Source organism: Rhipicephalus sanguineus, chromosome 11 (genome assembly GCF_013339695.2).
Source record: "Rhipicephalus sanguineus isolate Rsan-2018 chromosome 11, BIME_Rsan_1.4, whole genome shotgun sequence".
Classification (NCBI taxonomy): Eukaryota; Metazoa; Arthropoda; class Arachnida; order Ixodida; family Ixodidae; genus Rhipicephalus; species Rhipicephalus sanguineus.
Window position 1 is genome coordinate 75,646,369 of NC_051186.1, and position 27,963 is coordinate 75,674,331.

Consider the following 27,963-nt stretch of genomic DNA (forward strand, 5'->3'; position numbering starts at 1 on the left):
GAGCGAGGAAAACGTTTATTAGGTGTGCAGTAAGTGAATGTGGGAGGGTCCCTTATTCCAGGAACCCTCTGTCCTGGACCGCATGCCGGGCACGCGCGACGAGTTGGCACTGGTCGACCATGTCCAGCTTAGAGATCGCAGCATCCCACGCTTCACTAAGGAGGTTTGGGTCTGCATCTGTTGCTGCTGCTTGTAGGGCTGGGTTGCTGTGTTCGCATTGCAGCAGATGGTGTGCTAGGGTGCGTGCCACATTACAGTGTGGGCAGATGTAGTCCTGTGACTTTGGTTTTAGGTGATGCAATAGAACGCCGTGCGCAAATGTGTTGCTTTGAAGTCATCCGTAGTCCGTGCCTTCGTCTCTTGAAAGTTTGGGATGGGGGGGGAGAGTAGAACCTCCGTTCAAGCAAGAAAGACCAAAAGAAACTGAAACAAAGAAGGGCGCCTAGCTCCGCGCTATCTTCATCACTATAGAGCGACGCTGCCTTAATTTTTAAACTGTAATTTTGAGCTGCATCAACAAAATATCTAGGCTTTGTCTCTATGTGCGCTAAAAAAATTCCGATCTTTAAGTGCCGAAAACAGAGTATCATTATCGCGCTTCGTCGTCAATTTTCTGGATTACTTCGTGTGAGATGAAGTTCCTTCACGTGCTCCACACGGGTGTCCTCGCATTTCGCCACCCTCTCAATGCGGCTACCGCTGACAGCAATCTACCTTGAACTCAGCTGAGCTACACTGCAGCCGCTTAGCTATCACAGCGCCTGTCGTGTGTTTCCGATGGGATCGTTAAAGACTCTGTAATAAGTCGTCCTCACGTCTCCTTTGAACTATTATCAATATATGCAAGCGTCCATGCGCGGGCAATTAATACGACTTCTGGGACGATTAAATGACTAAAGAGAGACAATAGACGAACCTAGAATTTTAACTGAATATTACGCCTCCATCTTTTTATCCTGCCATAAATATTAGTTACAATCGTTAATTGGACATACTTTTGCAGCGCAACATTGAAGCACATTTCGCACAAACGATACCAACAAAGCATGACTTTGTCAACGCAGCAGAAAGTTTCATGCGCGGACAATGATGTTCGTATGCAAAGCACGAGTTGTCTATAGGGCAGGGGATTCCTAGTCATGCTTTGCTCTTTACCACCACGCTATTGTAAGGTAGAACGTGTAGTCTCATTTTTTCGCCGCGCAGTAACAGTGGTTCGCACATCTCTGCGCTGTACAGCGTTTGTACGTGCCATTGTATGCACGCACTGACAGCGAAGACTGCAGTACTGTGGTGTTTTTAAATGAGTAAGCATTTATATGCCGACTAAACTAAAGAACTGTCCACCGGTTCCTCTTTCACCCAACGCTAATCGCTCTAAATAAATAAATGTATAAAACAAAGTAACCCGACGCTCCGCCTCCCAGCTTCATGCCCACTGGGCTAAGCATACGCGCTTGCAGAGAGAAGAAATCGTAGAGAAGGAAAGGTAGGGAGCATAACCAGTTTAGAAAAACTGGTTTCCTACCCTACACATCGGAATAGGATGTGGGAGATTTAAAGATGGAGAGCGTGAATATATCTGAACCATATGAATGCGTTGTACCGGCGGTACAAAAGACATGCAGACGAAGAAAACTTTCCAAGCATGCGTTTATTGTGCAATCCGGCGCACATCCACGTGGTATACATGAATCGCGGAATCTTATGTACGAAATATCGACACAGTGAAATGGAGTCGCAAGGTCTACTTTCATGGAAAAATATACAGGTACACAATATTTCATGTCTAATTCATAGCATCCTTGATAAATCACTAGTATATCCCTCTCATCTTCGTTGCTGTCACATTCCAATGGATATGCATCAAGCAGCCACGCTTGGCCTGGACATCTCTGCTTCCAATTGCAACAAGATGTTTATAACAAGTTGTTTAACACTACGCTTACTCGCCAGCATTCATCGTGTGCTCATCAAAGCAGAAGAGCGCATATGCCTAGTTGGCGAAGTTCTTTACACTCAGGCACTAGCCCTCCCTCCCCTTCCTTTATACAAACTGCCACGCATGCGAACCAGCTGCGTCTCCTCGTCGTACTACATTCACATTCTACTTTATCAATATAACCAATCTATAAATGTGCATACCGCGCGTCACACCCTTTTGTTCTACATTCCACGTTAATCAATGTTTTTTTATTAGCATGTGAGACGCAATATTTCCAAGAGTCAGCCCTTTTATGCATTGTTGTTCACGCAGAACAATCATAGCTCCGGGATTCTTCGTGTAGAACACATCGCGGTCTTTCTTCGACGCCCCTCTGCGGAGCGAAATGCACAAAGGAACGTGGCTGTACTCAAAACAGAGCGGTATACATCTTTTTTTTTATTATTTAGCAAGAGATCGCAACTGCTCTTCTAGATGATTCAGGTAAAGAAGGCCTGTGCAAACCATATGACGCAATGGAGGTGATTCCAAGTTTCCGAACCTCCATCGCCGATTTTTCGCATGACATTGACATACTGCGGCAACAAACCGGCGTGTATCTGTATGGAATGAACAGGGGATCACTCGTTGGTCTTGTGCAACCAAATTTTAGGCGCGCAGGCATCCAGGACACTGATGCGATATAAGGAAACGGGCAAGCTCGATAGTGTGCCAAACCCTCCGGGGTGCCTGTGGGCAACTGATGGACGATACCCCATTCATTATTATTTGTTTTGCTTCAGCATATCTTGAAAGTGCATATTACTAAATTGCTGTCTATCATTTTAGTTTCAATTACGTTAACATTTGCTTCGAATTTTCTTCGATAAAGCAGCTTAGCACTAGCACTAATAATTAGGAACGCTGGTACTTCTTCATCTTTGACAGAATATGGCGCGCACACGAACAAGGAAACAGGTTGCGCTCATTTTTATTCCCTGTGTCCGTGCTGTGTGCGCTCCATATTCTGTCAAGTAGGAAAAAAGAAAGAAACTGTTTAGCCCCGCCAATATAAAATCTGCGGGATGGGCACGCCAGAGAATCGCAGCGCACTTTAGACGGCGTCATCGCAAGCGTGACCACGGTTCCGCCATTGTTGAGCTGAGTGGACGACACACTAGATTATCCTAGTGCACCATATATCAATACAAAAGCGATGCACGCGCTCTTTCTAGTAATAATCCGGCACGTCTGCATCATCACCCAGCATCGGTGGTTCCGCTTGGAGCTGCGTCAAGACGGGAGCAGTACACCAACCAGGACCGTACGTGCCTGCCGGGTCCCGCCTGCTTGGATCCCCTTCGGCTACGTCTTCTAGATGTCGCGAAGGTATCATGTTACTGGTCTCCGCCCTCAGCTTGGAACCAAGAAGCTTGGCCTCGGCCTTCATTGTCGCGAACAAGTCTTCCTCTTCATTGGGATCAGCTGCATTGAATAATAACAAATTATTAGGCAGCAAGGTGCGAACTTTACATAATAATTGCTCTAGTTTTGCTAGTCTACGCGTATACTGAACGTTCTAAAATCTGGCGCTTCAATTTTTTTCCATATTTGCATAAACGCCGATGAGGATAGAACTGCTCAATGGCACTGTAATGAGTAGTGATTTGTGAAAAATAAACTGGCGTTGGTTAAACCATTCTTACATCTGTATCAGAAGACAGATTCCTCATACAACACTATAATATAAATACTTCAAGCGATGTAAAGTGCGGCATACAAGTTGTAATGTAAACGCGCATTCAAGAAGAAATATGCGATAGCATACAAATTTTTTGACAGTGTGAAGTGCTACACATGTAGTCCAGTCAAGCCAACAACCGGTATTGCCAGAAGCCAATCCTCCGAGATGATGGGACGTTTCGCGACTTTTCCGCTTCAGGAGAGCGCATGCGCGGCGGCCTCGTGAAAAAGGCGGATTGGGGCACAAGTTTGCCAAATAAAGTGATTGCCTCCCTAATCATCTTTAGAGTTCTGTTCTACTAGTTACAAGACTACGTGACAATACCATTATGATTATTATCATTATTCAGTGGATCTGGACAAGCGGTCACAGGAAAAAACCTTGCAACGTTGGACACACCAAACCTTTTACGTGCGGCTAGAGTAGCGGAGCTACTCGAAGGATTACGGAGAGTTAACTGGCACTTCATTGGCCTTAGCAAGCTTAGAATTGGGGACGCGTGTACAGCACTGACCAATGACCATTTCCTCTTTTACAGAAAGCTCCCTGAGATGAAAATGTATGCCGTGGGGTTGCTAGTCCAGGAAGACATTGCAGAGAAGATTAGTAAACCCTGTAGCATCATTGAAGGGGTAGCATGCCTCAGGATGAAAGTAAGCAGGACACACACTGAAAACAGCACAGGTTTCTATTTTAGCGTCCAGCCATGAAGAGGAATAAGTAAAACCGTTCTGCGAGGGTTATAAGTTAACAAAGTTCAAGGTTCCACCTCAGTAGAACACATCCGTTGGGGACTTTAATGGGAAAATAGGAAGAATGCAGCAAGGAGAATAAACGATCGGCATGTATGGCATCTAGTATACCAACAGCCGAGGTGTTGTTTGAATTCACCAAAATTTATTTTAGGGGCGAAGCTCCTTAAAGCGGCACCCGTTCGTCCCCGTCGTAGTGCGTAACCAGTCTTAACGCTAGTACCAGATCTTGACCTCCAAGGTGGTGCCGGTGGGAGATTTCTCCTGTGCGTTGTTGAAAGGGCCCCTCACCAGGTTTGACAATTTTGAGCTGACGAGCGCAATGCATGCACTGGGCGTTCATGATTACGTCTGCCAAAATTTGCAACGCTACGCGCCGCGTAAATGGGTCAAATTTCAAGCTGAACGCTGCTTTCCCTTCTTCTCGCGTCCGCGCGCCCAGAGAATGAGGGGATGACGTACATGAGAAAACGGCCCTACGTAGATGGTAGTGCTGTGACGTCGCTCCTCTACGTATACGACTGTGCTCTGACGTCGCCAACAGTAGCACGTGACACTGCGATAATTATTTGACACAACGCGTAGTTTGCGTAATTTGTTGCTTGAATGGATGCATAAAACTTGAGAGCAATAATAAAACACACAAACGAAATGTGAGCGTTTTTACAGCGAAAGCTGTTATGAGATCACTTCACCGGCCGTTTTTGGCGCCGTAGTTGTCCGCCGCCGCCGCCGCCGCCGGTGTCCGTAACCAGTATCGATCGAAATAAGAAAAAAAACGAAATAAGAAAAAATTCCAGGATGGAACGAGGTGCGAACCTGGGCCCTCTGCGTGGGAGCCCAGTATTGAACCTCTGAGCCATGCCGGTGCTTGAAACTGCTTTGCAAAAAGGTCCTATACAGGCTTCATGTCGGGAGGAACCACATTAGCATATGCAATATAGCGTGGTAGAAGAGTAAAATAAGCACCAAGCGTCGCACAACGCCAATTCTGTAACCAGGCGTCACACAATGCGAATTGCGCAACGAGTAGGTTGTGAAATGCTTCCAACCCATTACAAAGATCTCTGCCATAATTCTTCGTCGTCATCAGGCACAGCATCAACACAGTGCGCATAATGCCTTACATGCGTTTAGCAGGTACAACGGATCTCCGTAAAGTGACGAAAAATGGCACAGTGCCTGCTGCCCTACTTCTCAAAAATTAGAATGATTTAGAGCGTAGTGGGTTCCTCGCAAGTGCACTTGTATTGGTTGCCAAGGAAGCCTATAAGCGCAGATCCATTTCCTCGGGGTCTCAGTAAAATTACAATGCTTTATAGCGTAGTGGGTTCCTCGCAAGTGCACTTGGATTGGTTGCCAAGGAAGCCCATGAGCGCGTGATCCATTTCCTCGGGGTCTCAGTAAAGTTCTTCGCCCCAACCCCGTCTCTCTCCCCACGTCAACGTATGTTATACAGCATGACGGGAGAGGGAAATAGCGAGCGGGCGTCACCCAATGCAAATTACATAACTGGTGGGGCCGTTTAAAGCTTCCAACCCCTTACAGAGGGCTGAGCCATAATTCTTCATCGTCATCAGTCTTCGCGTCAACAAAGTGCACATAATGCCTTACAGACGTGTAGCTGGTGCCTCGCTTCTCCGCAGAATGACGAATAATGGCTTAGTAGGTGCTTCCCAACTTCACAAAAATTGTGATTTATAGCGTAGTGGGTACCTTTCTAGTCTACTTGTATTGTAGCCCCAAGAGAGCTTACAACGGGCTCTAGAAACGCCGCTCTTCCAGCTTTCGCTGTGACTGTGCTGCGGTTTCAGCGCAGGCCTGGCGTTTTTTCTTTTTTTCAGTTTTTACTGCGAATCGCAGCGAGATTCGAGACTAATCTACCTCCGTTTCGCACGCGTTCGTGTTCTCGCGCTTTGCGCATCGTGCAGACGCCACCCGTTGCAAAGAAACTAATTTTCTACCGCGTTCCAGCGCTCATTAGGCTCATTTATCTTCCCGTGTCTAACTAGATGTTCATGCGGCACACCGCTAGTATCGCGTCCGTACAAATGTTGCAGCTTTCGTGCTCAGTAATAGGTTAAAAGCCAAGTGATCTGCGAGGGCGCATTCGGCACTTGCAGAGATGAAGCGCAAAGAACGCCGTCACAACACCGCTCGCGTCTCGGAGGCTCGGGCTGGTTCGGCACGTCATGCGCTCGTGACATTTTGTGCGCATGACGTGTTCATGCGTATGCGTTATATGATCCTTCTGCTCGCGTGCCGAAGAGGGCAGGGAAGGGATTTGGCTTGCGAAGGCTACACGGAGCGAGCGGCAAGGGTTTGCAGCTCGCCTCCTCGCATCATGGTTTCGCGCCGCTACAAATTATTGTTTTTCTCAGCTTCTAACCGACCGATTAGAAAAATTCTTGTGGCAAAATGCTCTTTATTGGGCTCGCAACAACGTGCAATGTCTAACTAAAATTCGTTAGGTCACCTGGTGAGGGGCCCTTTGAACAATAAAAAATTCGCAGCGTGCCCGTTAACTGAAAGCCGACTTTTGTCTCTCATTCCCCATTAGCAGTCATTGGCATGTTCCAGTAGGAAACGTTAGTAAAAGTAGAAGTGTAAGTGTTAGCTAAAAGCCGACTTCTTCTGTCTCTCATTCCCCATTAGCAGCCATTCTTTACCTCCAAGGTAGTACCCGGTGATATTTCTCCTGTGCGTGATTAAACAATAAAAATTCACAGCGTATATGTAAAATTAAAGTGAGCTGCAAGTCGCCATGACTCTCATCGACCCTTTAGTGTAAACCGGCCCGATCTCACGTCGTTGATGATGTACTGGGCGTGAAGCTGCGCGACGCCGCCGCCAAGATCCTGCCGTACGAGAGCTTCGCCCCACTCATCATCATTCACCCCGTGGATATGCTGTGGAATTTTTTAGAGAGAGAGAGAGGAAAAACTTTTATTTATGCAGGCCTCAAATATCGTCCTCGTTGGGCGGTAAATACGAAGCATTTCTTAGCGAACCTTTGGCACTTTGGGCGTATCTATCTATCTATCTATCTATCTATCTATCTATCTATCTATCTATCTATCTATCTATCTATCTATCTATCTATCTATCTATCTATCTATCTATCTATCTATCTATCTATCTATCTATCTATCTATCTATCTAGCCGGCTACGTCTGGGTGCTCTCATGATCGCCTCCTTAACTTGGTGTAGACCAAAATTGGCATGGGAGGGTAAGATGATTTCACGAATATGACTCTCGGGTGATGACAAGAATAACGTGAAAATCGTGTCGCCTGCGTCGTCAAACTCTTTCCTCCACACACATGTGGCGCATACCCGTTTACCACAGGCCGCGGTGTACGGGTATGCGCCACAGTTGATTGACAGTTTATATCCCATGAACGGCGAGAACAGACATTAGTAATTTAAATGCGAGAGCGTTAAGAAAATTGACAAAGACAGCGTTGACCCGACGAATGGAAAGAACAAAAATTAGGATCCCAGCAGGAATTTAACCCAAGCATTCTGCGTGACAATCAGGTATTCTACCACAGAGCCACGCCAGGTCTATAAACTAGTTTGGAAAAACAGCTTATGCAGGCGTAATGTCAGTGCAACATCAGTTGTGGTTGTGGTGCTGGCTATCTAATTTTACAAGAAAGCAATAAACACTACATACGTACTCTTACGATAGGCGTCCCGGCAGAATAACGTGTGTGGTTTCAGTGTTGGCTCCGCTTTTATAGCAGTCTAATAAACATTACATTGGTATTCCTATGACTCGGCAAGCTATATGAAAGCATTGCTCGGCCCCGGAGGAATTCATGAATGAAAGTTACGTATGATATTCACATGATTGCACCATAAAGTGCACTTAGTTTCGATAATACTGACGTATGCACTCTAACGTGAGGGCTGACGTTACGTTGCACCATAAGTTACCCTTTCAACGCCAGTGTTGTCGACGGGCCTGGTAAGCCCACGATGTGCACAGTGTTACTACACTTACAAAAACACATCAATCCACCTGGTAACGCTTGGCTCAAAGCCATAAAATACAGCATACTCACTGACTGCTTCGCATGAAACTGATTCCCACAGCGCGTGGGATCTGCCGAATTTTTTTTACCATGCTGTTAGCCTCACCTATCAAGCTGTTGCACGAGCGATGTAGAATATGTGATCAATAGAATCCGGTTCAAGTAGCAGCCAACGTAAATAAGGTGAATTGAACAAGGCAGTAAACATGCACTCTACATTCAATATACAATCGCTAAAAACACGAGAAAAGCCCTAGCAAAAGCAAAAGTCATGTAGATGCCTTAGCACATGAAAAAAATACAAAAAAGAAGTGAGCTAAATTAGACATTTATTACGCCGCAGATAAATCTCTGCAACTACTGACGTAACAATTAGCAGCAAAAAATCATGGTAGAAAATAAAGAAACTGAGAAATGAAAGAAAGACGCAGGTACCCTATACCAAGCAGACCCACAAAACAAAATCAGACGCATTCGGGAAAGTTCTTGCTCACAGAAACAATGCTTAGGGCAAGATAATGAACTAAGCTAGAGAAAACAACGAGACCATAACTGTTTTATGAAGTAGCAATCAGAGCTAGATGTAAATCACAAAGACAAGAAGCAGGCAGCATCTCCTAAGTTATAAGCAACCGAATAAAGAAATGACAAGGGATGAAAGTTATTACTTCAACATACACAAAAGATTGCTGAACTTTTAAAGCTGATAAACAAGTGAATATTAGCTTAATGCGGAATTATAGCACCAGAATGACAGAAAAAGCATCCAATTCAGGGACAGACAATATTGTTACATGAACTATGTAATGTGGTTGAACAAAAAAAAGGCACCGTATGGATTTTACACAAGAAGGGCAGAAGTTCAGTGAAAACGACATCCCGTGTTCAAGAATATTTCTTCTTTTGCACCAGAAGGTCGATCAAAAAAGATTAACACGTCTACATACTTTCAGTATCATGCAGAAAATGCGGGATGGTGATTTCACACTGTATGAGAGAAACCCTCACTTTAAATATCCCAGACAGCAAGTTGGCTGCAGAAAAGGGTACCTTATATACGGTGGATCGCCACTATGTGACCAATCAGTTCATTGAGAAATCTCATGAGGACAACAAGCCCCTTTATACATTAAATTTCGTATACTTCGAAAATTCCTTCTACTGAGCAGACCGGCCAGTAGTCTTCCAATCACTGCCTCGTCGCGATTAAAGAATCAGTCAGGCAAATATATAAAACCGGTCCCGTCTTTGTCTGTCTGCTTGGTAGTATTCGAGCGACTAGGCACGGAAGAAGCAGGAATACAGAATAGCGGAGCATATCTCAGCAACTTAAGGATTGCAGATGACATGGTGCTCTTCAGCAGCAATGGCGACTAATCGCAACAAATTTCTGAAGACCTCAACCGAGAAAGTGTTAGAGTATATGGCTGAATATAAATATTCAGAAGACAAATAAAATTTTCAATAGCTTGAGGAGATGACAAGAATTCATAATCACCAGTCGGTGCCTATAGACTGCCCAAGATTATGCATGCCTAAACCATTCACTAAGAGGACAGTGTGTTCGCGTAAAAGATCTTCACCAAAGAATAAAGATAGGCTAAAGTGTGTACAACAGGTATTCCAAAATCACGACCAGAAACGTATCACTCTCCGCAAAAAAAAGTACAATTACTGTATTTTCAGGGTGCGTCATATGGGACAACAACATGAGGACAAAGAATGAACTCGTAAGGTTAAGGATTGCGAAGCGTGCGACGGAACTTGAAATTCAAGGTGCTAGTTTACGAGACAGTAAAGTAGATAAACAAGCACACAGGGGTAGCTGCAATTCTGGCCGATATTCAGTTAGATTCGTTGATGAATTTAGAAAATTTCAGCCACAAAACAGAACCAGCTCGCGCATGTCGACAAAACTGGAGCTTATTCGAATGAATGAATGAATGAATGAATGAATGAATGAATGAATGAATGAATGAATGAATGAATGAATGAATGAATTGATTGCTGTTTAAAGGGTAGGGGGCAATGAGACTGAGGGCAGGAGAAGGAACTAATTCAAGTAGCATCAACTACCTTCTCAGCACCACTTCACGATGGCTCCCTCGAGATGGGCAAGCAAGGCCTCATCTCCTCACTACATAATTTTTTATGCGGAAAGGAGGATGAAGTGCTTAGCGCACCTCAATATGAAGTAGTTTAAGTCTTCAGTGGGAGAAACAGAATTCACAATAGGGAAATAGGTAAATGGAGAGATGAATGCTTTGGAAGAGGTGAGGGGAGAGAACTGTGCGACTCTGCAGCTTTCGCCACAGATATTCAAACCTGCGCTGGAATTTAAGCATGAGCGGAGGAAAGACACACAGTTGGCAGCTGATGGTGTTGCTGCTGAGGATGTAATTGATGTTTAGCCTACGGCACTTAATCTTAATGCTTTACCACGTACTGGTATTGGCTAACGTTTTCTAGTCTTATGCACTGCGGCCAATCTATTGTCACTACAATATAGTAAAATAATACATGTGTACTTATTACTAATGTCCCACTAGATTAAGTACACTACAGTCTTCGAAAGTTCACCTTCGTGAAATACATGGTGAATGTTTTTTTTAAATGTTTCGGGGCGATTCATCGAAATTTTCTCAGCAGTTAACATGAAAAAAAATGTGAATAGGAGGCTTGTTGTACAGCAATACGTTTGTTACACAGACGCGCTTGGTACTTACTCTCGTATGTAACGAAACACTCAGTAAAACAAGAAAGGGTATGGTAATATGGTTCCTGATATTGGCACGTCTCTTGAACCAGAGTTATTATAATGAGGAAGTGTTTAACAGCGAAGCTGTTTTTAGTCGACCCTTCGCCGTTCATCGTCGGTGCTACGCTCAGCAGAGTTCTGTAATGTAGCGAGAGCCAGGCCAGTAAAGAGTGGCGCTGGTAGGAAGTGGAGCACGCTCATCACGTGGCCTTGAGGTCTGGCGAGCGTCAAGCTTGTTAGGAAGGGGAAAGGGCGCCTCGGCGAGAGTGGCTAGAAGGAGGCTCGCTCGAACGGGAAGAAAGTGAGGAATATAGTGTACTAGATCAATTGGTGAGGGGCGTCGTTGTATGCTCGATCAGATGGAGAGAGGTTCGACGTCACCTCGCCAAACTTTCTTAACGAGGCAGGCATGTCGTTCACAACAGCAGCGCTTGCGACGCTGCTTGCGTTCCAGCGGCGCCGGGATAGGGATACGCATTTTGGGCGAGCGGGCGGGTGGAATGAGCTATAGCCCCACTGGAATGGTGCCGTAGAGTTCTATCGTAGCGCGCTATGGAGGCCGTGAATTAGCATGTTGTCGCCCCATAGCTTAATACAGTGCCAAAGAAGAGCAATGATAAAGCACAGAAATACTTTTAAAAACTTGAAAAGCACAGAAATACTTAGAAAGGCATGCAAAAAACATCGAAAGCCAATAGCCTAACGAAGGGGGCCACCAGCTTTGCAATTTCAACGGCTTTCACTGAGTGGAGCAAGCTGCATATTTGCTTTTCTTTCTTTTTTGGGTTTCTAGTTTGCCAATGTGCTTGGCGAGCGACCCACGCTCTCGGATATGTGTCGACAGATGGAGGTTTCGCAACCGAGTACAGTGCCTGAGATTACTGGGATCAGAATTATGTGGCAGTGATTATTACTCGTGTTACAGGGGAACTGTCAACAATCTTGGGTAACATTTACAGCTTCTAAACTAACGGTGGTAAAAATCATTGAAATAATTATTTAGGGTTGATTACATCATAAGTATCCGTACTTCTTGCACTTCATTGTTCACAAACGCCATGTGGTATACGCGCTACACTTTGAAATAATTTTGTAGGCGCAAAAATTATCACGCTGTCTTTACGTGAGCTATATAAATGAGCTTGCGCTGCCTTTCCCAAATTGAACCGACATTCTGAACGCAAGAATGCGCATCTACTAACAAAACAACGTAAGGCCTATAGTATGACCAGCTGTACTTGCATCCTCCCAACCGTGCATTGCATTACTTACGCGAGAACTTCGTTCGAGCTCGTGATAGGCGCTGGTTTAACTGATCTGAATTTGATAGCCAGCTTTCACAAGACTACCGTATATCTGACTGCCATTAGCCAGAGCGCTTACCAGTGATATTGTAGAGAACCGATATGGGTGCATTTCCGACTGCTTCTACAGGCTGGGGCTGTTCCTCCGACTCTGCGTACCAGTCGGAATAGCCCTTCGATGGCCTCAGAATTAACTTGAGGTCTCCTTGCCTAGAAAGGACAAATATTCAATTTATTAGGTGAACTGTTCATGTAGTCCAGCTTTTTTTCTTTGTTACTGTCCTCAAACTAAGAGAAATAATTGAATCCACACTATGTGGTTCACTTTCTGCTCATTCTTATTGTACCTCTTTGTATTTCGCTTCCATTGGTTCATTTATGTGAACTGGCAAGATGTAACATAGTAAGGGGCAAGGCGGCAGTCTGCCACGACATACTTATTCCAGCGTGCGAGTGAACAAAATGTAATTGCGCATTGTAAGGGCAATTATTGTACGACCCGTTGGGCTAGCGTCCATGCGATAATCTCAGAAAAAAAATCGGTTTCGCCGCAAGGGCGAAGCAATGAATGTTATAGCAACAAATTGTATTCCATAGCAGCTAACTCTTTCGAATACGATCTCGCGTAACTCTACAATTTATGCTTCCCTTGGACAGACTGAACGTCGTAAAGGCTAATGTACAGCGGAGCTGAGGGGAATCCTCAGCGATGAAATGCAAAGTGATGCAAACCTAGGTGAACATGGACATGGTTTAGCACTGAAAGAACCTCCTCTCCCTTTCACCACTAGCATGTCTTCAACCTTTAACTAGCTTCCGTTATACTACGTTATACTCTCCCTCCTCCTCACCCTTCCTTCCCTTATCCACCCTTTGTTATACTATACCATACATGCCTATGTATGGTATAGCTCTTTCCGGCACGTTGGTCACCCACAGTCACTACCTTTTCTTCATTTTAGAGGCGAAGCTCCTTAGGGTGTGGGTCGTTCTCTCCTCTGTAGTAGTATGTGCGTAGCCAGCTCTAGTTTAATGAATTGCTCACTAGATGGCGTTTCATGTATTTCTTAGAGCTCTAGTTTAATGAATTGCTCACTAGATAGCGTTTCATGTATTTCTTAGAGTTGCTGTTTAGAGATGACAGATGGCGCTTGTATAATGCGAATGGCGAATGTCATTGGATGCCTGCGATTGTAAAAGGCGGTCGCTCTTGGCGCGCTTTCTCTTTCGCGGCCCCGCCACGGTGGTCTAGTGGTTATGGCGCTCGACTGCTGACCCGAATGTCGCGGGATCGAATCCCGGCCGCGGCGGCTGCATTTTCGATGGAGGCGAAAATGTTTGAGGCCCGTGTACTTAGATTTAGGTGCACGTTAAAGAACCCCAGGTGGTCGAAATTTCCGGAGCCCTCCACTACGGCGTCTCTCATAATCATATCGTGGTTTTGGGACGTTAAACCCCAGATATTATTATTATTATTTCTCTTTCGCTCGGAGTCGCCGGATGGAGGCAGACAAGGCACGCGCTCTTGGCGCGCTTTCTCTTTCGCTGGGGAGCGGACACTTTCGCTGCGTTTCACCATTCACAAAGCGGTGATAATGAAGGAACCACGTAAACCAACAGTACAATAAAAGTTTGATGTTTAATATATACACGGTGCTTCACACTCTTTATATGATGTACTGGGCGAATTTCACGGAAGAGTTTCATGGTTTACCGATGATTCCCTCCGGAGCTTCACCCCACTCATTCACCCCGTGGATAAACTGTGATTTTTTTTTCTCTTGTAGTACACGAGCCCCTCGCGTCAGATTTTATACGGCACGTTTCTAAAGCCTTCAACAAAGTGACAGAGATGATGTACTTCGTTTGGGCTTCACTGTTACGGGTTACATCTGTTTTTATCCGGCTGCCGTCGTCTTCAAACCGCGCTACACGAGGGACCCGAGATATTTTTAAAGAAATGAAAGTATGCCCGGTTTTTATCAAGTTGATAGCTTACGACAACACGTTGTATAAGTAGCTAATAACAAGGAATCCAGAAGAGCTGTACTTAGTCAGCACAGAGCACGGTGTCGCTGAAGTTGGTGGTCACCTAGAGTGACCACCGTGCATGAAGGGTCTTAGAACGTTGGTAATACATCATTTTTCATTGGTGCTTGGAGGAGAAGTTTTGCGAAATACTTTAATGAGCCTTCAAGATTGAGATAGATGTGTGGTATATAATGTCCCCGTGCTCCTGCAGGGAAAAAAGCATATTTTGCAGTCATCCACCGAAACTGACTGGTAGACCCTTACTGCGTGTTGGTCACCTCAGGTGACCACCTCACATCTTTTGAACTAAAGGTGCCAATTTTTTTTGCTTGTGAGAAAATCATTTTCTAAGAAAAGAATTTACCGTTTTTTGCATGAAACTCTTTCCTGCCAAAAATGTAGCTCTGTGCGTGAAAGAGATAGTGCGTGTTTCGATGTTCTCGCGTGCTGTTTCCTTCACACAATTTAACTTGTCTCCTGATTCTATGAACCAACTAGCCCAACAACGCTGCGCTGCCTGTGTGCGCGTGCTTCGATGTTCTTATGTGTTTTCTTCGCACAGTTTAAACTGGTCTGCTGGACGATACTTCGCCCGTTTGAGCTAGGTGCAACAGCTCTGCTGTAAGACGCTGGTGTAAGACAATACGGCTACTCCATGGAGAGAAGTGGTTTTCGTGCAGTCTGTTGTCTCAACGCGAAGCGGTGAGAACACAGCTCGTACAAGCACATACGAGGCATTTGGTGATGTATGCCGAGATAGCGCGTGCGCCAGCGCTCATGACCGCGCTTTCATGGTCAAAGATCGCACTTGCTGCTAGAGCGATACAGCACCGCCCTTTCCCCGGCGTCCCTTCATGCTTCTTCGCTCGACAAAAAAACGGGCGAGGCGCTTCCTCTCTGCTTGAGCAGCCATTGACGGCAGGCCTCGCACGCGCAGCGATGTCATCCCATGCGAACACCGTGCGACGAAAACGGCCGGCTCGTTTCATTTCTGCTTCAACCGCGTTCGTCGCCCCCCTTCGTGCGCTTCTCCTCGCGGGTAGAACATACGAAGCGCGGGTCGGTATTACCTATTTGGACTTTATACGGAACATGACGGCGATGGCGACGGCAACGACCCGTCGAGCCTGTCCGTATAACCGCTACCGAAATAAAATTGCGTAGAGCAGGTATTCTTTATGCCTATCTACAACAAAGACAGGATGTCATATATATTGAACTTTTGATGTATGGAGCGTGTACGCGGAAATAAAGAGAGACATAAACGATCCAGGCTCTCTGCGGCCAATGCTGAAATCTAGGTGTAGCGCCTTTTGCGATCAAGAGCTTACGAAAGGTACAAGCTGTCAGATAAAGCACACTAGGGCTTCTATTTAAAGAAAACTGGGCATGCATGTATAATAAATGTTTCTTGACTTACTTCAATGTCACGCGCGCACATATTTTATATCATTTCATTTTTAATTCAATACCTGCTCTATACTGATGCTATCATCTAATCGGCGTAAGGGTGTGGATTAGGACTGCAAATTTGGCTAGATGGATTTCTTCCATCGTGGAAAGTACAAAAAAAGCCAGCCGTAGCTTGCACTAGTGGCGCAAGGCTAGAGCCACAGCGTAGCTGATCGGTTCTCAGCTGATTCTGGCCATAACAAATAATGCCATGTTATACGAAGTGATGCCAAGTGATGATCGGTTATACGAAGTAATGCCAAGTGATTGCAAGCTCCAGTCGAGTCCAGCACAGTGGCCTCTAGCCATTCTGGCCGTACTGCGTCGTGGACTACTTTAAATTAGTCGAGTCCAGCAGTCTCGTTAGCAGCGGGCCGCGATTCCCCGTAAGCGGCTTCGTCATCGGCAGTTCCAACCTTCTTCGGTCTTCCCATGTCTGCATCTGGCGCCGCGCGCCACCGCCACGCGCCGGCTTTATACAGAACGAATTGGAGCGGTTGCACAGTTGCCCGTGACGTCACTTCTGGCGCACGTGAGAGGTTGCGCGCTGTGTCCAGGCAGGCGGGTTGGTGGCGAAGCAGTGTATAGGCTAGCGAAGCAGGATCAATGTTGTGCAACCAGTTGCTAGGCAAAGTGTGGTCACGTCATCGCAGTGCGGAGTTTGTTTTCTTTGCTTTGGATAGATTATGACCGGCTTAAACAGCTCTGCTGCTAAAACACTGCGAACACAACGACACGAGCGCTGTGTTCTTGCGCCCACTTTCTTGTGTCCTTAAATTTACGTTGTTTTATACCCTCCTCCATGAAGGGTGTCACTACTCTTGAAAGGCAATTTTCATATATACAAGTTCCGCAGCTCTTTCCCGTGCATGAAATTCGTATGGACGATGTGATATGCTGCTCGTCTACGGCCAAATGCTCTTACCAGTTCCGAACACCATAAACATAGCGGTTTTAGTCGCGTGCATGTTGGTATTGCTATTTTCACTCATCAGATGCCATTTTCATATCCATTTTCCCGCTTAATGGGCGTGACCCGGCTGTTGAATCAACATAATCACATGACAAATTCCAGCAGCTCAGTTCAGCGCTAGATATGTAACTTGCGCGTTTTTGGTGATGTTTGCTTGTTGCTGGTGCTGCTTGCTTGTTGGTCAGCATAACGGATTTCTGAGGGCGTGAGTGTTTGAGAGCACGCCAAGAAGCGCAAAGAAGCAAGAAAACAAACATTTGTTTGGTCTGCGTTTTGGCAATTCATACTGTTCTCTTCAGCTGTATACTTATCACGTATATTGTATCACGAAGTTGTTTATGCTGCACTAAACGTTTAAATGCAAATTTTACTGTGACTCTTCGTATTCTATTGCTATTGCTTGATGTAATCCAAACTGCAACTCTTACTGTATTACTCATGTATGTTTAAATATGATCTTAGATGCCCATTTGTACTGTTAAACGTCGTATGCTGCCAATGTAAGGGTCATCAGGGACCAAGTCAAACTGCCTAGAGCAGTTTTTAGCCCTGAAGACTATCGAGAATTTTCTGGTGAAAGAAACTTTGACCTTGATGTACTTACAATGTTTGCGCACTCGATTAGCAGTACAAGTGAAAGCTTGTTGGAAAAGAGGCATTTTATGTGCACTTTAAAATTTGGTTTCTTTCTATTCGAGTGCATTGCTTTCGTTTCGAATCATTCTCACCATTTTATGTGCACTTTAAAATTTGGTTTCTTTCTGTTCGAGTACATTGCTTTCTTTTCGAATCATTCTCACCTGATTGCGCCGTGTAGCTTGTTATCCTTGCGATCCAAATTGTAGATGAACTCTGATCTTGGTGCATCACCTGTTCCGTCCCTGATTAGTGGCCACTGGTCGACACCATCAATATCGGCCGCAGCGCTCTTCACACCAGTCGCACTAAGAAGCGTCGGGAACCAGTCGACAGCGTGGATAATACTGTAAAAATACCGACGCAATGATGTGTCACTTGCGCGTACAGTGCTCGGCGATTCAAGCGCTATACTCGGAGCGCGTAGCTTCTGGCGGTGAGGGTGAGAGCATCAGTGACACATGGTGACTGCATCCGGCAGACAACCGCTGACTCTGTAATTCTTCGTTGCGCCGGCGGAGCGCTGGTAGCAATGATTTCAAAAGACTGTGGTCACGTGCAGTGCTGCGCGAAATGGCTCGAGCTGGTGGGCGTGCCTTGGGCGTGCGTTGAGAAGGATTGCAACGCTTTACTGGATCCACCGAGAACCATAGACTGAATGAGTGGTTACCGCGGATGCAGTTGCCATGCGTCAACAACTGCCAGCAACCACGCGCTCCGAGTATCGCGTTTATATCGCCTAGCACAGTACAAAATTACTTCCACGCGTAAAGTTTCTGTATGAGGTTCAAGCTCATTTCTTTGCACTTTCTATCAGTCATCAGAATATTCGAAGAGCCAGAGTAAAACGAAACGACGAGCTAGTTGGGGCGTATGAATCACTGAAGATATAAGCGCAAGCTAAGACACGGGTAAGGGAAAGGCATCAGCGCTTATCATTAAATACAAGCTGTCAGAACGAACATATATACTGAACCTGGGCACGAGTACCCGTCGTACATTCTCATGGTTCCTAAGTGCTAGCACAGGTCTCTACATCGCATAAGTAGCCCTTTTCATCAAGGTGTGGTCATTCTTTGCCCGAAATGTTTAATGACAGGGCACTGATTTAACTGGATCCCCTTATCTGAATATGAAGCGCTTTAGCAGGTTCACTTCTGCGACAACGGAGTTTAAAAAGAACCTGTGTCTCGGACAAGCACGGTTCACAACCAGACTCGACACCATGCAGAGCCAAATGTGTGAGTTGCTTTCCCTTGACGAATTACTGGTTATTCCGTTGAGCGTACATGATTACAGTGGCCCTGAAATATCCGCCCGCAGGACAATGGAATGCAATAGACAACGTTCGCCTTAAAAGAAACGAAGTGAACCCTACGGCCAATGGCACAATCACACGCGGCAACATTGCCACCGACGACGATCTTGGCAGTTTAGTTCACGGGAGAACAGCGTGATTCTTTTTCAGTTTTGCTCCCTATCAACGAAAAGTGATTTCTACGTGATTCATGTGCGTGTACAAGACGCCTGCGCTGCTTATTGTTTTAGATGTACGGTTTCAAGAGCACACGTTGACGCGCTGTTGGCCCTTCATCACAAAGGGCTATGGGTTGTGTTGCAGAGGGATATCCGATGCTGCCTTAGGCAGCACTGCGAAATCCGAAATCACTTGAATGAAGGGTTCCGTGCTCGGGCAGCGCCCACAGCGACATATAATTCCGTTACAGATACGCGCATTTCGCGTCTTACTGTGGTAAAAGCGGATAAGTAGGTCATGCCTCCATGATCCTGCTGCGACACCCTATTATATCATTTTAATGGTGTTCGACTGCACACGCGTGTCTTTCAAAGAAAATTACAACTTGGAGGGCACTTGACCTTCGTCTTCAAGGGTAGAACGCGATACCGTAATCGGGCCCCGTGCGCATCGCCTTCTCAAGTGCTAGCCTAGCTTTGGTTCTCGGTGCATGCCTCAACCGTGCCGTAAAGAAACGAATGACTGTGCCCGTAACATTGGCTGTTTCAAGCTATCCTAGAATGCCTACTGCAAGTAGAGTTAAGTGCCCACTACCCACTACGCCATAATTCTTCCTTTTGCGATTCAGTGATGTGCCCACTACGCATCCGTAAGGCAACGGGCGAACCCACGCAGCTGTTCACTTTGTTGATGCTTTTGGAGCTTATGATGAATAAATATGTTTTGAGCGCTTTGTAATGGGTGTGCTTTTAATGCACTCACTCGTTGCGCAATTCACATCTTTTGACGCCTGGCGCGATTCTACGCTTCTGCCGTGCAATATTCCAAGCGTTAAGGAGACTCCTTCCAGTACATGACATTCATATAGTGTTCTATTGCGAAGCAGTTTCAAGCAATAGTGTGACTCTGTAGAAGAACACCTGCTTGCCACGCAGACGGCTTGGGTTCGATCGATTCTCACTCGAGCCGAAGTTTTTTATTATTTATTTTATTTGCATCTTTCTAGATTTTCCGGTCACGAACAAGATGATTTCTTCCCTCACAACCAACGACGCCGACCCCGGAATTTCTGCGAAATGAGCCCTTTAACGCTATTGCGTTAAAATGCCTTACTGTTACTCCTCCGCACTTTCTACAACGGAGCATGATGACGATGTAAAGGTCTGAGAAAATTTCATTTTTTCCCATTTGAAGCCTTCCTTATCGCGGTTCCGAGGTGAAGTTCTGCCGAGAGGGAGTAGGTTGACTTCCGAGTTGTAGTTTACAAACAGTAAACCTGTCCATGCAAACAAGATATCCTTAAGAGGAAGTGCATATACGAAGTGAACCTGGGTAGCCGGAGTGTAATCCTGAAACTTATCTGGTGCGTCAAAAGTCACGTAACATAACTTCGTTATCACCCGGAAGTGACTTGACAAAAGTTTTATGCGGTAATTTAAGGAGCAAAAATAGTGGCGATGGAAACACCCTATTGTATCCTTCTGTTGAAATCCATTAGTTTAATTGTCTGCTAAATTCATAGTTTTCGCATTCCATATTTTGTTTTGAAAATTGGTCTCATCTGCTCTTCCAGCTTACGACAGAGTAAAGCGCAGTGCTTTTTCTTTACCATTCTGCCACAAGAGCTCCAAAAGAGGCGAACTTTACAACGTTTACCTCTTCAATGTACTCATATTAAAATACCATACACCACGCTTTCATTCAGTAAGTATACGTGCCTCGAGCTATTGTAGCCGGTTTTCTTGAGCACAGGTCCCGCAACAAATGCTGGAACCCTCGTTCCTCCTTCGTAGAGCGTGTTCTTGTTGCCACGTAGAGGCCAATTACTTCCACCGTAGAGCACTTGGCCGCCATTCTATAAGGCATAAGAAATGTTAGTGTAAATATGTTTCTTGAATTCGTGAAACAAAGCAGTTTGGCAAACGAAGTCTGCAGACAGATCCGCCCGCAGAAGTGATGGGCTGGCTACACGTGTAATGCAATTGTGTATCTATAGCCCGTTCGTTTTCCGCTCCTGAGAACTTACAGATGGTGGCCTTAGTTGCACAAGCAACCATAAAGCCTGCCCCAAAGAATGTTTGATCTCACAAAACATATCAACAGAAATAGTGAATAAAAATGCGACTTCCCTTCCATACTGCCCGCCACGAAGCATTGGGATTGTGGAACGAGCGCCTAGAAATAGGTGTGCAGATATCATTGCGAACAGGGCATGTTTTTTTTTTTTTGAAACTCGATACATTATCCAAAGCGACAGTTGACTTGGGGCACAGGAAGCGAAATCTGAGATCAAATTAATACGACAGCTCATATTTGTCGTTCCGACTAAGAGAGGGTCCTAAGTTTTTAGCAACTTGTTTCTTTTCACTACCTGTGCATCCGTTGGTGTCTTATAACATTCTTTGAAGATTAGAAAACAGCCTTAATGCAAGCATATCGCGGGAAATTGCCTCATATTTTAGCCCAGTGGTCTCAAACTCACCTCAGCTAGCGGGCCGCAGTCACGAAACATAGTCCCACGGGGGCCGGGGCAATGAAAATGTTGATAGCCGGGGAAGGGGGGAAGGGGAGTAGTAGAGCAGGCGGAGAGTTCCAATAAACTGTTATATAATGTTGCCACTTGAAAGAACGTCGTTCCCATATCCCATATAAGGGTATTTGACGTCAGGTTTGAAAAAAAAAAAAATGTCGATGTTGGTTTCCACAATCGCTATAATCTTGACGCTGATTCTGAAATATGCAGTTTTCCTTCCACACTGATGTTTGTACTCATAGTGACCGCAAGGCGTGCCCCACAAAAAAGATGCTTGCACCGCCTCTGTAGCTTACCCGAACAAAGCGTTAATAATTGCAATCGGCGAGAAAATAATGCGAGTACTATTTAGTAAAGACACAAAACTTTATTCTGTAGGAAGCTGCGGGCCGCTCGCAGAAGGTCCGCAGGCCGCGTGCTTGAGACCCCGGTACCAAGCCATTCTGCCATAACACACTGGGCATTGCTGTGAATGAACGAAAGAAGGGGTATTTTAAGAACCCCTTTTTCTTTGTTAGACTCAACAATAATGAAAGCTTACAGGCAATCGTGCTGTGATTGTCGCTCTACGTAACGCCAGCAGGCAGAAAAAAAAGGTGTTCCACGCCCACCGTCGTGGCTACGAGCGGCCCTGATTAACACTCCCAGGTTTAAATGCACATATATAACCGATTAATTGGACGCGAGGATGACCGCCACCGTAGGTTAATTGGTAGAGCACCCGACGCGTTATTCGAAGGTTGCAGGTTCGGTCCCTGCCGGCAGCAAGTGATCTTTTCGTCTACTTTAATTTATTGAAATTTATGTCAAAATAACTACAAATAACGTCCCCTATTCTTTCCTTGGCTTGATTGTCCGCAAGTTCTCGTTATGGCGTTGCTGTAAATGTACCGAATGTTTCGCTTGAAACCATATAATGTTTGTTGAAACGGATAACATAAGAATAACATTCCGTTTTCTTGAAATTCAGTTCGCGAGAAGAGCGGACGTCAAGTATTTCAATACAAACTCCAATTAAGCTATTATGAGCGTATTTACATAGCTAGTGCCGTACTATTTATCCAGGTACTCAAGGATTCATTTTGTAACGGTTTTCTAATGTCGCAGAATGTTCTCCTGGTATCTGTAGAAACAAAATGCTTCTGTATTTTCACTGCGAAAATTCAACGCAGCGCTGCAAAAGTGCAGGAAACATTTCTGCAATAAACATTTGGTCTTTACGCATTATGTCTACCCAGCGAGAAACTTGCGCGTCCGTCACGTAAACCGAATAGATGCAAACAAGTACGTAGAAAAATGAAATAAATTGGATAGAAAAAAACAGCTGCCCACTGGAGCTTCTGAGCTGTGACCCCATGCTCAAAATCAGAGTGCAGCGAAAAAAAGTGTTCATTAAAGCCTATTTTTTGTACTGGCTTACTGCGCGACCGAACACACATTAAAGGCAAAGTAAACGAACCCGCAACAAATGGACCCAAGTTTTCGTGTATTACAGGGAAGCAGGAAAGTTCCAGTTAAAGTAACATTTAAAATTTTACATTCAAATCAAAGGTACGAAACCAGTCTAGTGTCCCTAGAGCGTTCATACATTCCAGGTGTTTGAGTTACTGGTTCATAAAAGCTGTTTGTGATTATTCACGGTGGTTAAACATGGTTATGCATATACCCTACTATCCAGAGACCACGTTTGTACAAGGTGGACATACCTAAAGGACATCGATGTGTTGTTGCCTGTGGAACCGAATGTTCGCGATGACGCTGCGCAGAGGGGGGAATACAGCAAGACGCTCACGAACGCAAGAAAGAAGGGGAAAGGCGACGTGGCGATTTCGCATTACAACGGTGTCTCAGCGAACGCTGCAACGAGAAAAGAAAAAGCGCGTTGTATTGGGCGTCACTGGGACGAAAGACCTCACTAATCTCCTATTCTTCGTCTCATGCTGGTCTCAGTTAGCAGTTCTGTGCTGCAACGACGCTTCTCCATCTCACGATTAGTTTGGTGCTGGTTGTTGCAATCACATTCAACACAGCGGAGTACGAATACAAAAAAGCAAGTGATTCGTAAAAAGCACCTGTGCAGCGTATAGGCGTCTTCCGAGAGAGATCTCGCGCGTAATTTTTTTCTCGCACGCATTGCTATCTCAAGTGCTTTATTTGGGAACTCTAGAAAGTCATCGGATAAACGCACACCCGGAATAGTCGCGTTACCGAAGCCTCTCCAATACACAAATGGTTGACGCTGAGGAAACACCAGCAACGTCACAAAACAAAATACGTAGAAGTAAACACTACCGGTGACACCCTCTTAAACTTTCAGCACCATAATCTCGCTTACTGAGCATGTAAACGGATGGTAATAACTGTCATTTTTCAGTCGTAAGGAATCGCCGTGGCAGTGGAAAAATAGAAAGAACGCCGCAAATGTTGCTCTTGCAAAACCAGAGAGCTTTCATGTGCGAAGACAACATGCTACGCTGGACCATGAAAATGCATACGGGAGTCAAACAAGCAAGTCCCAATGTGTAACAGAACGCCTTTATATTTAAAATGTTAGCGCAGACCGTCAACCTATAGGCTCCGTGCAGACGTAACTCCGCTGCCAGAGCGAAGGCATCCCTAGCGGCAAGAAGCGCAGATTTGGCGGGATGCTCTGACGCGCTCGCAATGGGGTGAAGTCGAGGAACTATGCCTTTTACGATGACTATACCTTTCATGCTTTTCGCGCTTGGCCAGTGACCAGAGCGACGGTCCGTCCGCGTTATCAACGCGATCAGTCAGCCGCAGGTGGTGGACGATAAGAATAATATAGCATAAAACATCGCTCCGCGATATAACCCTGCTGGCTCCACGCTCCGGCTGTGACGGCGCGAGGTATTTTCGCGGGCAGTTCGTTTTGTGTAGGTAGCGCTGTTCGTAGGAATGCCGAACTCCAGGAATAATTGCTGCGTTGTTGGGTGATATAACACCTACAGGAATTATCCGGGCACGCGTTTTTACCGGTTTCCATTTAGAGAATATGAACGGAATCGGCGTGAACGGTGGATCGCACTCGTTCGACGACAAAAGTGAGTTTCGTGAATAAATGGGGTATTTTTTTTCTGGGGGGTGTATTTGCCCGTGATTGTTGATCTGCCGAGCAACACCTCTTCCACGACGCCGTGAACGTGACCCGCTTCTAGGATGTCCCTGCGCGTCTTCAGGTTATCTCCTCGGAAGAAACTATCTATATCACGTAGCTCTCTGAATCCAAACGTAATAATAATTGGCACGCTTTGCAGTTCCATGGCAGCAAAACACGAGCCTCGACGCCGAACTCGGCTGCACTGGTTAAGTCGGCGCAGCGAATGCAGTGCTATGGCCGTTCCATGGAAGGCGTTTTTCCATTCAGCGGCCGTGACAGTGCAATTGCTGGTATCGCCAGTTTCAAGCTGCCGCTGAGTTCGTTGCCGCATTAGCTCGAGGGTGATAAGCTGTGATTGTTTAGTGAGTGAGACGGCCCGTGTTACACGTGCGCAGTTTCGCTCAGCGGGCTCGTCACCTCCGTTGTCTTCCCACAGTTAATGCACTTTATGTTGCCGCGTTCGCCTGAGGATACACGAGGTCTGGCGAAAAGAAGCACATGCGCTAATGCTACGTTCTCTGAAAGCTGATAACAATTTGACGTCTTTTGGAAGCAAACGGGAAAGAGAACGCGTCAAGCGAAGCACCAAAACACGGCGCAGTGGCTTGCCGCCGCCTGTGTAGTCTGCTCCCTTATCCCGCCAAATCTGCTGCCGTGGCCGCATTGGCGCTGGAGGCAGTGTGCGACTGTGGCGGCTCCTAACGTATGCACGGTGCCCATAGCTTATCAGGCACGACGACTCTTCCTTGTGTGCCACCGTCAGATATGCTGACGTGCTGTGAGGCCGATGTCAAGAGCCGCGGCCGCTCATTTCGCGGCGGTCTGCACGCTCGTTATTTCACTCTAAACATGGTTGAGAGTTCTGCAATACGGTAGCGCAACAGAACAGTCACGTAAATTCATTTCATATTTCGTGGGCTTTCTGTGGATACCAGGAAAAATGCCACGCAACACGTACAGTGCCGTCCACTCTTAGGGTGAACACGGCTCAGCGTGGCCGCGCTCTGCGGAGCGCCAGTGCATCCAGCGCGGCCGCGCATCAAAGCGCAGTGGCGCAGGCGCACAAGAACCCACAGGAGCGACTACATCGCATCGTCTGCTGCAGTGCTGGGCGGTGCTGGCACGCCCGCGATTGCTTCGCTGTAGTACAGCAAGAGCAGGGCGTTCTCGTGCGCCTGCGCCGTTTCCTTTCGATGCGCGGCCACGCTATATGCTCTGGCGCTCCGCAGAGCGCGGCCACGCTGAGCCGTGTTCACCCTAAGAGTGGACGGCACTGTACGTTCCCACAAAAAAATTGCATCGGCCGTTCAGGAATGCTCCCGCGCTCGCTACAATTTGCACCGTCACGCGCGCCAACTGGGTGACGCGGGGTCAAGAAACCACCGTTAAACTTATCGGCCTACCCCTGCAACGGAGCCGGCGAGTCGCGGCCGCAGCTCATTTCGTTCGCTCAAACCACGGCTGAGATCAGCACGTTCGCTGCCGCGCGAATGCGCTAGTCACATGGTTCTTTTCGTATTTCGCGGGCTTTCTTTGCAGTTTGGAAAAAATGGTGTACGTGAGACTTTCTTTATCGCAAATAGTGCAGTGGGCGTTTCTGAAGATGCTCTCGAACTTTGCAAGTCGCATTTCTTGCCTAAAGTCAATATTTGGCAATTTAGTTAAATAACTCTAATTAAGAAACAACTTAATTACAAAAAAAAATCTCTGTAGTGCGCAAGGTGACTGTCAGCAATTCGCAACTGACTTCACTCGGCTGCCTCTTGTATATTTAACTTTTGGCTAAAGATAGCTGGGTCGCCCGGTATATGACCGAGTCCACATTAAGGTATGTAATAAAAATAAACTATGAGTCATAGTTAGCAGGTATTAGTATAAACAGCAATTAAGCATTTCAAAAACCCGTAGGATCGGTCTCGTTGCTGTACCTGACGGATTATAGTATATCAACCACGCGCCTCCATGTGCATGGCTTCGTTAGTGTGGGAAAAGAAGTTCACCTAACGAATACGCCAACACATACAGCAGCTGAAAAAGTACATAAACGGAACGGAATGGGTGAAGCTGAGGGCTGTATATTGCCACGCCTAGTTCTTGTTTTATTTTGATGTATTCGGGTCTCACCAGCAAGGACGGTTATCAACGCTCGACGCGATGATAACCACGTTGATATGATAGAGGGGGCATGAAGTTATATAATAATTTAAGATACGCTAAAGGTAAGCAAACATCAGGCTTGATGACGTCATATCCTCCTTGCTGCACGCTCTCTCCCGGTCCTGTGCGCTCCCGGTCCTGTCTCGACCCGCTGTGCGCCGGGTGACATAGCGTACGCCTCTCCTACGTACAACACTCGACAGGCCTCGCGTACGCTGCAATCGCTCCGGCACTCGGCAGGCGTCGCGCGCCTCGCGCTTCCTCCTCCCATCTTTCATATACGAGCCCGCGCCTGCTTACGTCACCAGTTACTCCTCTGGGTGTTCCGCGGCACAGTGAGCTAGAAGATGGGTAGTGGGCTTACTGGCGTCGAACGCGCGGCGCCGCCGTTGTCTCCTTGGGCACTAACGAATCCACCAGCACACACGAACACCGATGGGCGAGTGGCACTAGTAGACACGTAAGTCAAGGACTAAGTTTGCCGCCCGAGTTTTGAGCAAAACTTATTTAGCATCTCAGTTATAAATATTTTCCGTCTTCTTAATTCTTTCTCACTTTAGGTCATTTGATTAATTCCTTCTATTGATTTGCTGCTTCCGGAAGAGTAGGCAGGAGTTATTCCCCTCTCGGTGGCAGTCGTCAGCCTGCTGTCTCCCTATTTCCTCTGTGTCCCTGTGTGTTGGTGTGTGCCCATATATCAAATAATAATAGCGATCATGAAACTAAAAGAAGCATTGTGCTAATTACTTAAACATATGCAAAACGCTTTCTTTGTAGCAATGGCTTCAGAAAATTCATCGCTCCATTATTAATGAGCACTCATGTGCGAAGTAGTGCCGTCGTAATATGTGTCCGGTTCTATTCCTGAGTGTAAAATAAACTAGAGATGTTTTAATATATCAAATAAGCGTTCGTTGCAGCGCTGACGTCTTACATCACTCAGGAAGACGAAAAGGCTATTGTTCCACATCTTGACCTCCTTTAGCTTGTCCACGATGAGTCCCACGGCAACGTCCATGGCAGCCGCCATTTCTAGAAAATCGCAGAAGTCGAACTTCAT

At 46.1% G+C, this 27,963-nt stretch overlaps 1 protein-coding gene across 1 annotated transcript; it reads right to left on the reverse strand.

Moving 5' to 3' along the window:
* Window positions 1-52: 52 nt before the first annotated feature.
* Window positions 53-27,963, reverse strand: LOC119375163 (arylsulfatase I). The gene is made up of 6 exons (XM_037645354.1): window positions 27,838-27,963; window positions 20,811-20,947; window positions 17,780-17,962; window positions 12,603-12,733; window positions 3,242-3,409; window positions 53-234 (listed from the first exon to the last, which is right to left on the reverse strand). The coding sequence occupies exons 1-6, from the start codon at window positions 27,961-27,963 to the stop codon at window positions 53-55; spliced, it is 927 nt and encodes a 308-aa protein (XP_037501282.1).